The 12,782-nt window shown below is 36.7% G+C and overlaps 1 protein-coding gene across 10 annotated transcripts in view; it reads left to right on the top strand.

The window, feature by feature from the left end:
* Positions 1–12,782, top strand: part of otofa (otoferlin a) — a 66,765-nt gene that overhangs the window by 35,102 nt on the left and 18,881 nt on the right. For all 10 annotated transcript variants that reach the window (XM_056240044.1, XM_056240043.1, XM_056240052.1 and 7 more), the window contains exons 6-17: positions 5,681–5,754; positions 5,996–6,122; positions 6,617–6,671; positions 7,638–7,769; positions 8,037–8,099; positions 8,232–8,316; positions 8,396–8,555; positions 8,790–8,976; positions 9,325–9,511; positions 9,646–9,869; positions 12,198–12,306; positions 12,437–12,626. In XM_056240044.1, the coding sequence (XP_056096019.1) occupies positions 5,681–5,754; positions 5,996–6,122; positions 6,617–6,671; positions 7,638–7,769; positions 8,037–8,099; positions 8,232–8,316; positions 8,396–8,555; positions 8,790–8,976; positions 9,325–9,511; positions 9,646–9,869; positions 12,198–12,306; positions 12,437–12,626 (1,593 nt within the window). The remainder of the gene's footprint in view (positions 1–5,680; positions 5,755–5,995; positions 6,123–6,616; positions 6,672–7,637; positions 7,770–8,036; positions 8,100–8,231; positions 8,317–8,395; positions 8,556–8,789; positions 8,977–9,324; positions 9,512–9,645; positions 9,870–12,197; positions 12,307–12,436; positions 12,627–12,782) is intronic.

Genomic DNA, 12,782 nt, shown 5'->3' with positions numbered 1-12,782 from the left:
CTCCCACTTGCGGCGTAAGCTCCTCCCACCTGCAGGTCTCCGGGCTGCAGCGATACATACATGAAAACGTCTATGGAGAGTTGCTAGACCACACTGGCAGCGAAATGATTTTTGCTGCCGCTAGGGTGCGTCTAGATTTCTAGGCTAACACATACGGACACATGGTGGACTTTTTTGGGGGAAGAAATTGCTGTTTTTTTCAGCAAGGATGCTTTAAATTAATCAAAAGTGACAGTAAAGATATTTATAATGTTACAAATTATTTCTATTTAAAATAAATGTTGTTCTTTTAAACTTTATATTCATCAAAAATCCTGAAACAAACTTATCATGGTATATTAAGCAGCACAACCGTTTTCAACTTTGATAATAATAAGAAATGTTTCTTGAGCATCAAATCAGAATGATTTCTGAAGGATCATGTGACACTGAAGACTGGAGTAATGATGCTGGAAATTCAGTGTTACCATATACATAGGAATAAGTTAAATTTACATTAAAATAGACAACAGTTATTTTAAATTGTGATAATGTTTCATTTCACTGTTTTTCATATGACTGTTTTTACTTTAATGTTGATGCAGCCTTAGCGAGTTTAAGACACTTTCAAAAACAGAACAAAATTTGTACCGACCCCAGACTTTTGAACGGTAATATATGTTAAATCTTGCTTTAGGTTTTTTTTTTGTAGTCTTGGAGATGCCATTTCTATACATATATATTTGAGGATTTTAATATATTTAATGTGCGCTTAGAGCTGCACGATTCTGGATGAATTGACAATAATTTTTGTTTGTTTAAAATGAGATCACAATTTTTGAATAGACAACTAAACAAAATAAAATGTAGAGGTCCTGACAAAATGTTAATCGCTGCCGTCTATTTGAAAAATATTAAATTAATTTGAATGAATTATTTGTTTATTTTTAAATTGGTTTGAATGAATGATTCAATGACTCACTCATAAAGACTTAACATTGAGCATATAACTACTGTTCCCAGAAGGAGGGAAACAAGGTACAGCACATGACTGTTCTTCCACAGCGTGTGGTGAAATCGGCACAGTGGATTACTGGCTGCAGTTTTACAACAATTGAGGATATTTACAGTATTATTAAGGACTCATCCCACCCTGCCTATGGACTGTTTGCTCAGCTTCCCTCAGGAAGAAGGCATCCGGGCAAGAACAACTAGGCTCAGGAAAAGTTTTTTTCCAGGGGCTGTTCGACTGACAAATTCTTGCTCTTCTACTCTACGTGCAATAATATAGATATGTGCATGAGTATAGTTTCGATGTTTTTTTTGTTTTGTTTTGATTATTTAGACATTTTATGTCATTTTATTTATTACGAATTATTGCACTTTTTTTATTCTCGCATTGTCCATTCTATTTTTTTATTGCTATGTTATTATTATTTATTGACGAAGCTGCTTAGACATACTACACCCTAGTTTCTAATGTTTTTATTGGATATAATGTGTTTATCTTGTGTTTTGACCGGGACCTTAGTACTTAGTTTAGTTCCTTCATGTAAAAATGTGTATGGAATGACAATAAAAGACCCTTGAACCTTGAACCTTGAACCTTGACTGGGATATTGCGCTCTTGTGCCATTTGCTGAAGACACCTTTATTCACGCCTGAAAGGATAATGACACATGACGACGTGGGCGGGTTTACCTGCACACAACATATAAATGCAGTCGCATGCGTCATTCCCTTTGTTCAGTCCTGCTCTTCACCAAGCCTCTGACTATGCAGGGCTCAGAAGTGTTGTTCCTTGTTTCCCTCCTTCTAGGAACAGTAGTTATATGCATAACTCAACGTTCCTATTCAGTCGGTTCACTCGGTACAACACATGACTATGGAACATATATTTATGCCCCACAAATTCGCTGAATTAAACGTAAGGGACCAGCGCCGCCACATACCCCAATTCCTTTTTCAAAGGAGCGATGTCCACTGGTTAAAATACCCCTGCGGTGAGCATGGATTTTTTTGTCAACAGGATGGTCCGCGAATGGTCCACTCACAACATCCACGTGCAGCCCAATTTTTGTGACAGCATGGCTGGTGCTCGTACAAAAGCGCGTGTGCGAGTGACTTGAACACTTGAAAACCAAATCCGCTAGATGTTTGGCGTGTGCGCACTTTGTCTTTCCATGCTCACAGCCAAAGGACCATAGTTTGAAAGGCTCGCGCTCTCCAGTGTAACGTGGAAAATTAAATATACCCGGATCTTTAAGGAACTGAAAGGCAAGCAGGTGCGCAGCACCATTAATGCCCTCATGACAAGTCGAAACGGTTGTCCAATGAACTTCCTACTTCAATGCAACGCACTTCAAAATGCTAGCTTTGTATTGTAGCTACAATCAGATTCTCCTTTTCAACAGGTAGGCCCCTAGAGACCACAGTTCCAGCTGAGGGAGCAGAATCTGCCTCCTGCCTGGGACAGCAGGTAGCTGCATAGGGAAAGACACCACAGTGTCCTTAACAACAATGGCATGATCCTTACTTACTGGTCTTCACTGGCCAACAAGAAGCCGCCAAAATCAGTGACAAACCCTTCCCGCTATGCCCTGTCAAGGGTGGGCTGTATCAGCTCAATTTGTGCTCATATTCCATCATGTCTAAATGCCAGTGAATACAAATGAAGTTCCTTTCCTCATCTCTCTCCTAGATGTCATGTTCCCTTCTTTTATATTGTGTTGACAGTTGTTGCATTGCTTGCATTATGGTACAGGTCATAATTGTTAAACAGGGTTTAAAAATAATTGATTTGTGATCAGTGACTTTTTGTGCGTCCCAGTTTAGCATCTTGACTCTTAAAATATAAAATGTCACCTGAGCTCACCCCTACACACTAAATAATATGTAAAGGTCACTCTTCAGTAAACAGGGGGAAGGGGGATTACAGTCTTTATCAAAGTGGGTTTGTCGTTTTGTAAAGGTTGAACTTCTTAAGGGACACTCGATGTACAGTATAGACTGAACTGACCATATGAAAACTACATGAAAGTGCAGAATTTGGCATTTAATGATGGAATTAAACAAATGTTATTTATTTGTCTCAAGTACCTTAAAGACTGACAGTGTTCACAAATGTCCTTCTAGGCATTCACAATAGTGACTCCATTGTGTGCATCTCAAAGCGCAATCTGAGACTCTGGCTTTGTTCTCTGTAGCAATGCTGTCTGTCAGACTGATGGTTTCCTGACCATCCTTTCTTGACTAAACAGTTAGTGCTGAAAGTCTGCCCTACATAGAGGAAGTACTGCTAGACCTTCGGTAAGAATATTGCATGTGAGACAGAATTAACTCCAACAAGTCCCAAAGACCTGGAGAACCGCTGTTGTTTGTGCTGTGGATTGTGCTGTGGGTTGCCTGTTTCTCCTTGACTGCTGAAGTGAAGCCTTAGATTAAACAGAGCTGGTCTCATCACGCTCTAAAAATCATTTAATTAGTCTTAGGTTACCTTATCATGTCTAGATACAATCCAGCCTTTTCTTCTCGATTTTGTCCAAACTAATCATAATCTAAATGAAAGCCCAAGAATAGTCTGGAGAGTTCTATGTTTTTTTTTTTTTTTTTTTTTTTTTGTGACCCCAAGATGACATTGTTTAGGTTAAGAAACTATTATGTCCAGTTACTGTTCATTTGTACATCTGATCAAGACAGTTAATACAGCACATTTATAATTGGTAAAATGAATCATACTTACAGAATGGGGAAAATGGAAAATATTGATCTATATTATAGAATAGTAAACAAAGATTGCATAGTTTGTATTATGTATATATATGACTTGTTTATATACATTATATCTGACATGATCACTTTAAGTATCGATCAATTTAAGGCATCCTTTCTGAATAAATGTATTCATTTCTTCAAAAAAACTAACTGGCCCTATATTTTTTGAACAGTAGTGTATATAGATTTATAGAACATCAATTTACTTTATCTAATATAAGTAATTGTATCGGTCACATCTGTAAGAGAGTGAGTGTCAGTCAGTGAGTGAGTGAGTGAGTGTTGTCGTGTGAGTGTGTATCTATGTGTGTGTGTGAGGTCACATACTCTCCTGTTACTTTTTCACTCATACCTGGTCTTCATCTCAAGTTCTCCCTTATTGTGAACGCCCATTTAGTTTGAGAAGTGTCTCTTTGCCTGCGTGTTTATTTTAAATGTTTTGCTTTGATCTGGACTAGCCACTAAAAATGGACATGTAGTACACACTCTAGTCAGGAATATCTCTCTTTTTTTACCCCACTTGGCTCAGTACACTCTATTGGGGGTTGTCAGCGTTTGGTGAGTATCCTGTATATGTGGTTTTTGTTGGGGAGTTCATAACAATGTTAATGTAAACTAGTTCCTTCTGTTTTGCAGTTCATAGACTTGTTAAAGTAAACCTGCTTAATCTGTGAGTTCTGTTAATAAGAAAAACGTTTGAAAACTTAATTTTGCGTTTTATTATATATATTCAGTCATGCAATAAGTGACCCGTTGCACCCTAAGCACATGCCTGATAAATACCTTATGTCATTTCTATATTTTGATATAGAAAAGATATACTCTTTTGTTTGATATAACTTCATGTTTGGCTCAGTATGTATTTTAGAGGGGTGTTTGACTTATGAATAGTCCACCTTTAAAAAGTAAATGGCTTGACTTCTAGAAAAAAATATATCTTTAATAATTTCTACTAATGGATAAAAACTTGCAAGCTCTAAAGACTTTTTCTATAGTGTCACTTTGAGATGACGACAAAGATTCAACAAAACAGATTACAGAGGATATGCTTCCACCAAGACTGAGATGCAAATAGAGACTAGAATAATGCTTGAAATGTTGAAATAAGTAACTGCATTTCCATAATCAGTCCTGATTTGTGATGATGTCTTATTATTTGGTGATTTACGTAATTCATCCAAATAATGGAGAATTCACTGTGATCCTGATACATTTTCACTCTGTTTAAATTGCTCAAAGGAAATAAAGGAACAAAACGATCGGGATTTCTTTCATCTTGTCTTGAGAAAGTATCTATATCCACAGATCACAGCTAATTGGAGAATTGTGTCCATCTTGTTGAATAATTAAGGACCATTATTTGTCCAGCCGGCCTGTGACATCATCAGGCCTTTGTAGAACTGATATCTAATCACCATAATATCAGTGCAGAGTTATTGGACACCACTGGGGCTATTGTGAGAGGGGTCTCGCTGTTGAAACGAGTGTCTCGTCTGAGTGATAAATATCACAGAAATTTTCCATCATGGGAAAACTTATCGTGCTCCAGCAGTGATTATTTGATTGCACTCCAGCACTTTCTATAAGAGAATAAACAGTTTTTTTTTTATGTGTAAATACAAGATAAAGCTTCACCTCTAGAGCAAACATTTGTATATGGAAAATATTTGGATATTTTAATTTCTATCCACTGTTTACTACAGTATGTGTAAGCTTTGTGTTCATTATTTATTTTATTGAGTTGTGGAATGTGACTGCTTTTTATACAGTATCTATGTAACATAATCATATTTCTTAGTTTAAACTGGTATAAATTACTCAGTGTTTGAGAGGATCAGAGGTAGTGGTGATTTTAAAACTAATCACAGTGCACATATTGTGACCTTTTTTCCCCATTCATGCCCTTCGAAATGTTTGTTTTATGTAGGGCAGGAAAAGGAGTGTTTTCAGCCATGAAACTGGGCAAGACACGTAGCTCCAAAGATGACCACAAAAAAGGAGGTAAATATCACTGATCATTAGAGAGTTGCAAATGTATTTATTTGTTAGTTGAGAGAGGAAAACCGGAACCATACTGAAATGGTTTTTACAGTCTCTCACTGAGTATTTGTGTCTGCATTTTAGTGCTCAAATTTGTGTCTATATTTTGTCACTCTAGTGCTCAAAGCAAACTGGAGATTTTACATTTGACATCAATAGGAAAGATCTTGCAGTATTAACTCAGCTGTACTCTTGTGCACAGATGACCCAGCCATTTTGGATGCAGAAGATCTGGATCGAAAGGCTATGCGTCTGGGCGGTGGGCTTGACCCTGATACAATATCACTGGCCTCTGTTACTGCAGTGACCACTAACGTCTCCAACAAAAGGTCACATATCTGATGTGCACATTGTGTATTTTTAAAGCAGTACACAACACAAGTTTATCTGTTTGCATCCTTTGAAAAGGTCACAGTGAAGAAAAACCTCAGTATTTCTTTTTTTTTAAAAAGCTTCTTTTTTTTTCAAATCTTGTTCAGTTCTTCTGTAAAGAAAGAACAGTTTATGGAGTTTAAATTAGGCCTGTCACTTTAATGTTCTTTTGAGTGATTTTTACAAAAAAATAGAACTAAAACAATTAATTCACAGTCTCAAGACAGTTTGTTAAAAAAAAAATGTAAATTGGCAAATATTTGTTATTTTAATTATTATTATTTTAAAATAAAATAATAATAATAATGTGATTAATTGAGATCAATTTGAATAGTCACATTGGAGACCTGGTTCAACATAACATGTATAATTCGATTAAATCGACTAATCAATTGACAGGCCTAGTTCAAATGTATTTCATGAAGTTTGATCTTCACTTCTTGTTTTTCAGATCAAAACCTGACATTAAGATGGAGCCCAGTTCAGGGCGTCCCGTGGATTATCAGGTATGAAGAGAGACAAAAGCACATTCCCAGTAACTGCACGGCCTTGAATTGCCAACCAGACATGTTAAACCAGTGGCATTTATCCTTGAGTAGTGCATTCTGCTCAAAGCCCTGAATATACAGAGCCGTCCCAAATAAACAACATCGGCCTTGAGCTTCAGTTTTTCAGAGAAGCCTTTTATGTTTGCTTACTAATTGTCCTCTGCGTGGCTGTTGTGTTGAGCTGTTGAATTGCAAATTCGTTTCAGTTCTGGCACTGTGTAATTCCTTTAAATGCAGGAAATCCATATATGTGTGCTGTGTAAGTGTTTTTAGGCCTTTTTTATTTTATTTCCTTATCTCAAGCTGTTCATATTATGCTGGAAGTTGCTTTTCCTTTTTTCTCCTACATTAACTTCTGGGACTCGTTTGCACTTTGCAGAATAAATCACTGTAGCAATAAGTGTTGTTATTTTCTGAATTCTTCTGGAAGCAAGTTTCTGTGGAGAGAAGTTTATTTGTTTAAAATAAATGCGACTCGTCGCTTTGGAGTGTATAATAAAGACAGCACAAATGTTGCAGAAATGAGAAAGAACGCAATTTGGTAGTTCATTTTAACAGTGTAAACCTGAATAAGATGGCTCTGGTCACTTAAAAACTTAAACTAAAATTACAAAAGTATTAGGATTTTCCTTCTATTGACTAAGTTTGCCTTTATTTGTCCATATGCAGCCTCAGATATTTACTTTATGATTCTGTGATTCAATAGAAAACTGTAGCTCATTTGTCATTTGATTCCCTAAAGCAAACTTGACTAATTAGCCCTTGGCATAACACATTCCCCTCCCACCTAAACACAGCTTCATCGGTCTTAATCAGCGTCTGACACACACCAACTGAGTGGTTTATACTCTGTTTATACTCCCCCAGATAAATTATTTTTATATCAATTTATTTTGATAATATTCCAATTAAAATGTCTTTCAGATCAGTGTTACAGTAATCGAGGCCCGTCAGTTGGTTGGTTTGAACATGGACCCTGTGGTTTGTGTGGAAATTGGAGAGGAAAAGAAGTATACATCAATGAAGGAGTCTACAAACTGCCCCTACTACAATGAGGTTACATTCACATTGCTGAAAAATCTGAGCAAAATATTCAGTCATTTCAGACAGTTTGGCGGTCTGTTTACTGAGTGTATATCGGATTAGAACTGCAAGAATCTACCTCTAAAGAGACTATCTTGTAGTTTTTTCATGATCTTTTTCAGTATCAATACTTAAAAAAAAACATGTAAATCCACCCACATTGTTTATATGATAAACAACCTAGCTTTATATACTTCATATCCAGACATTATATAAATGTTTTTCTCTATCTCTCAACAGTACTTTGTCTTTGACTTCCACGTGCCTCCAGATGTCATGTTTGACAAGATCCTGAAGATATCAGTGAGTAGATTAATACTCTTTTCATGATCTTTCACATCTTCAAGCAGATGATTGTATGTATTATAAATAAAAAAAACTCATTGAAAAAACAGATGTAAATTGAGTGAGTTGGATTTCTGTTCTAAATTTAAGGTAATACATTCTAAAAACCTTCTACGAAGTGGCACCCTGGTAGGCACCTTCAAACTAGATGTGGGAACTGTTTACTCACAAGCTGGTCAGTAACCATGGAAATAAGTAAGAGATGTACTAATTAGATATGAAAAAGACTATTAATTGGTACTTGTACATTACAGAGCATCAGTTCCATCACAAATGGGCAATGCTGTCCGAACCTGATGACATCACAGCTGGCTGCAAAGGTTACGTTAAGTGTGACATTGCAGTCGTAGGAAAAGGAGACAATATCAAGACTCCCCACAAGGCCAATGAAACAGATGAGGATGACATAGAGGGGTTAGAAACAGATATATTCATACATAAACATTCCTACGTGTATTTATTTATAAATGTATTTATTAATTCATTTATAAATTTGAGTGTACTTTAGATTCCCAAATGTTCATGAACAAAAGTTTAAACTGCATCCCACACCATCTAATGCTTTATTTATTTGATTTATTTATACATTCATTTATTTATTTGAGTGTCACGTTGGTCGGTTCTCATATCCGTTATGATGTATTACAGGAATCTTCTCTTGCCGGAGGGTGTTCCATCAGAGAGACAGTGGGCTCGGTTTTATGTTAAGATTTATAGAGCTGAGGGACTACCTAAAATGAACACGAGCATCTTGGCCAACGTGAAGAAAGCTTTTATCGGGGAGAACAGGGACCTTGTGGACCCTTATGCCCTAGTGCAGTTTGCAGGGCAGAAGGTAAGAAAGTCCTGAAGACACTCAGTAAGAGACCAATATTTTTATCCATCCAATTTTATATATTAGACATTGAGAAGAAATGACTATTGTAAGGGATTCTCTTGTTTTTTGTGGGGTGGGTTTGTCATGTGTCCTAGTTTTCTGTTAGTTTCCATGGTTTTTCATTGTTTGATTATCCGTTACACCAGCCTTTCTTTAAGTTCTTTGTCTGTTCACATCACGATATTAACGGTTGTTCTATTTTTGGTAATAAATATTTAACCTTCTACAAATAGATCCATTTCCTCACCTTTTGCAACCGTTATTTTTTTAATTATACTCATTTCTTATGACACCTTACACATGCAGGGTAAAACGTCAGTTCAGAAGAGCAGCTACGAGCCCATCTGGAATGAGCAAATAGTCTTCACTGAGATGTTCCCACCTTTGTGTAGGCGTTTGAAAGTTCAGATCCGTGATTCAGACAAGGTGAATGATGTTGCCATAGGAACCCATTTCATCGATCTACGCAAGATTGCAAATGATGGAGACAAAGGTAACGGTTATCTGTCCCAATGGAACACTAACAGTTAAATGTGTGTACATCCATAAACAGTGGTTGTAAATAAACAGATCTCTAAAAACAAAACAAAAAACACTAGAATTGACTGCTCTTCCATCTCTCCACAGGGTTCTTGCCCACTATGGGCCCAGCTTGGGTGAATATGTATGGTTCTACCCGTAACTACACCCTGATGGATGAGCACCAGGACCTGAACGAAGGGCTGGGGGAGGGTGTTTCCTTCAGGGCACGCCTCCTCATTAGTATTGCAGTGGAGATCCTGGACACCTCTTCCACAGAGATAATAAGCTCTACTGAGGTACAAATGGAGCCAGTGTCCAACATCTCAGAGGTGAGGTTCCTTATTTCCTTTTTTATAGGTTGGGTCAAGGCACTGTGCCATTTCACTTGAGATCAGTACTGAAATCTCTAAATCCTAAATAATTCTACACTTACCTGTCCCACCATGACATTACACATAGGTTATTTTGCGGGCCTATTGTACAGTGTTTACAAACTCAAATTCCATCTTGTCCCAGGCATCTGTAACCTTCTGAACCTCTTGTACCATATCTGAAGACAAATTGATTACAGCTCAGTCCAGATTATTTGAAATATCAACTGCCCACTGGGAAATTACAAGGCCAAGCTTTGTATCCTCAAACAAAAAGTCATTGCAGATGTGGGAGTCCAGCTGTCTGTGATTTTGTGTGGCCTCTGGGAGCAATTATTGATTGTCAGATGCATTTTACTGGAGGGCAATATTTGTTATCACACTTGATGAAGGGGCAAACATAGGATGCTGATAGTCCCAATTGCTCTTCATGGCATGACTAACCTGGTCCTTTAAAAGCCTGTGCATTGATCCAAGCTGTAGACAGGGGCGTAGCAGCCGCGGGGACGATGGGGACACAGCCCACCCAAGGTGATTCTGTCCCTCGCACTTTTGAGTGAGCATACATTCAGCCAGTCAGCGTTGAGTGTCAGTGCTGTAGTTTTTATGCTTATTTTTATTTATTTTCAGGTTTATTTAACAGGGACAATCCACACTAATAATACATAAATACATGTATAGTGTGCAAGAATTAGCCAAAAGGCTATTTTACATCTGCTATCCCTGGACAGATCTTAATATGTCACACCTACAAATAAATAAATAAATAAAATGTATGGCCCTTGATGGTCATGTTGACAGACAGCTGTGCACAAACCCCCAGATGTGGCAGGCTAATAAACCTGCTGCTGTCTGTCATGTTAATCAAAGAGCAAAAAAAGAAAGAAAATCACTCGCTGCTTTTGACTGAATTACTTTTGTAACTTTAATTGTGAGCATTAATCTGTGTTTAATAACACTGGATTACAGTCATTTCTGGAGTATTTCTTACCTGAATACTACTGTTAGACCCTAAAAAACTTAAAGCCATGTTTATTTCATTCTATTGTATTTATGTGTGCTATTGTTTGCAATTTGTTTATTTGTTCTTATTTTATTACTGACTGTTTAGTGTTTACTTGTCTCTTTTTGTAAATTTAGTTCATCGATTCAAATAGCCTCCTGCAATAGCTTCTGTGCGTAAGCTATGGCAACCAGATTACCCAAAATATTAAAAAAAATTATGAGATAACTAATTATCTCTATGGAGGTATATATGGCAGTTTTCCCCGTGGTTTGGAAAATGGTATCGAATATATATATTTTTCAAGGTATCGAATCGAATTTGGAAATTCCGGTATCATGACAACTGACAACGCTAGAACACACTGAAATTAAAATCACTATTCACCTGACAATCTTCGCATCCATCTTTGCGATGTTACGGAACCAGATAAGTCCATTTAATGAGCAAATCATTTAATGAGCAAAACAAGTGGATCAACATTGTTTGAAAAGATTTTACTCAAAAATACAAATAATTTACAAATCGAGCATTACTACTTCATTTTTAGTTTCAGTTTCCATTTATAACTTTCAGTCTGTTTCTCACACAAAGCTTTTGTTTGGCTTTATAAGACTTAAAATATAGTGCTTAAGTTAAATGGACCATTTTTGTGTCACTTCAATTCTGCTTTGTCGTCATTTTGGAACTTCAGTCCTTATTCTCATTTAGTATATGGGAAAGTTTTTAAAAGTAAACTTTTGTATTCTATGAATGACAGAAAGTCATACAGGTCTGGAATGATGGAATGATGGAATTATGTACCATTTTTTTAGTTAACTATGGATCAATAATTAAGTACCAATCTGGTTTCTATTACTAACTACTAAACTGCCGTAGTTATAATAAAAGTGATTCCCTCACTTTTAAAATAGATTTGGTATGAGCATTCAGTTTCAGTAACTACAGTAGGAAAAGAAAGGGCGTGGATTCATTTATTATTTTCTGCTCGGAACAGCAGAATATAAGAGGGTGATAAGAGGCTAGTGAACGTTTTATTTGATCAAAGATCATAGATTTAGTTGAGAGGAAACCCCTGCTGGGTTACAATGCAGCACTGAGCAGCTCACACGCTTGCGATCACTATTGGGAAAATCTTATACATGTCTGAGAGAAAAGATGAGGGCCCAAAGCTGTGAAATAAAAGGTCACAGAAAACTCTTTTTATTTTATTTTATTTTTTATATATATAAAATCAATGTCTGCATCCTGACCTTTAAAGATCTTAATTTTTTTTGTTTCAGAGTGCCACAGGGAAGATGGAGGAGTTTTTCCTTTTCGGGTCATTCTTGGAAGCCACAATGATAGACAGGAAAATTGGAGATAAACCCATCAGCTTTGAAGTCACTATCGGTTAGCTAAATTTAAAATACCTTTCAAAACTTTCACTTTTCAATATACTTAGTCAGCCAATGCTTCAGTAAATTCAACACATCAAAAATAAAACATTTACAGCTCCACATGTACACATTTCTTCACTTAGGTAACTATGGTAACCAGATAGATGGCGTGAGCAAGCCTGGATCAGCAAAGAAGAAGAAAGAGGATGGAGGAGAAAGTGAGGAAGAGGAGTCTGAGCTCATCCACAACTCCAGCGATGAAGAGGCAGAGGATGATGGAGATTTATTGTCTGTGCCGTCCACCCCTCCTATGAAACCGGTTATCACTGACAGGTCAGAGGTTAGGGAAAAGAAAAAGATAAAATGTCAAGGAAATATTGAGTCTTCAAACATCTGGAAATTATGGTTTTGAGCAAAACCTTTACACTGTTACTAGTATAACAAATGCAGTATTTCAAAATCACTTTTTTTATAAATGCAGTTTATTTA

This window comes from Rhinichthys klamathensis, unplaced genomic scaffold (genome assembly GCF_029890125.1).
Source record: "Rhinichthys klamathensis goyatoka isolate OS25496 unplaced genomic scaffold, OSU_Roscu_1.1 h1tg000579l_1, whole genome shotgun sequence".
Lineage (NCBI taxonomy): Eukaryota > Metazoa > Chordata > Actinopteri > Cypriniformes > Leuciscidae > Rhinichthys > Rhinichthys klamathensis.
The sequence above is the reverse complement of the archived record's forward strand: the minus strand, read 5'-3'. Positions and strand labels throughout refer to the sequence as shown.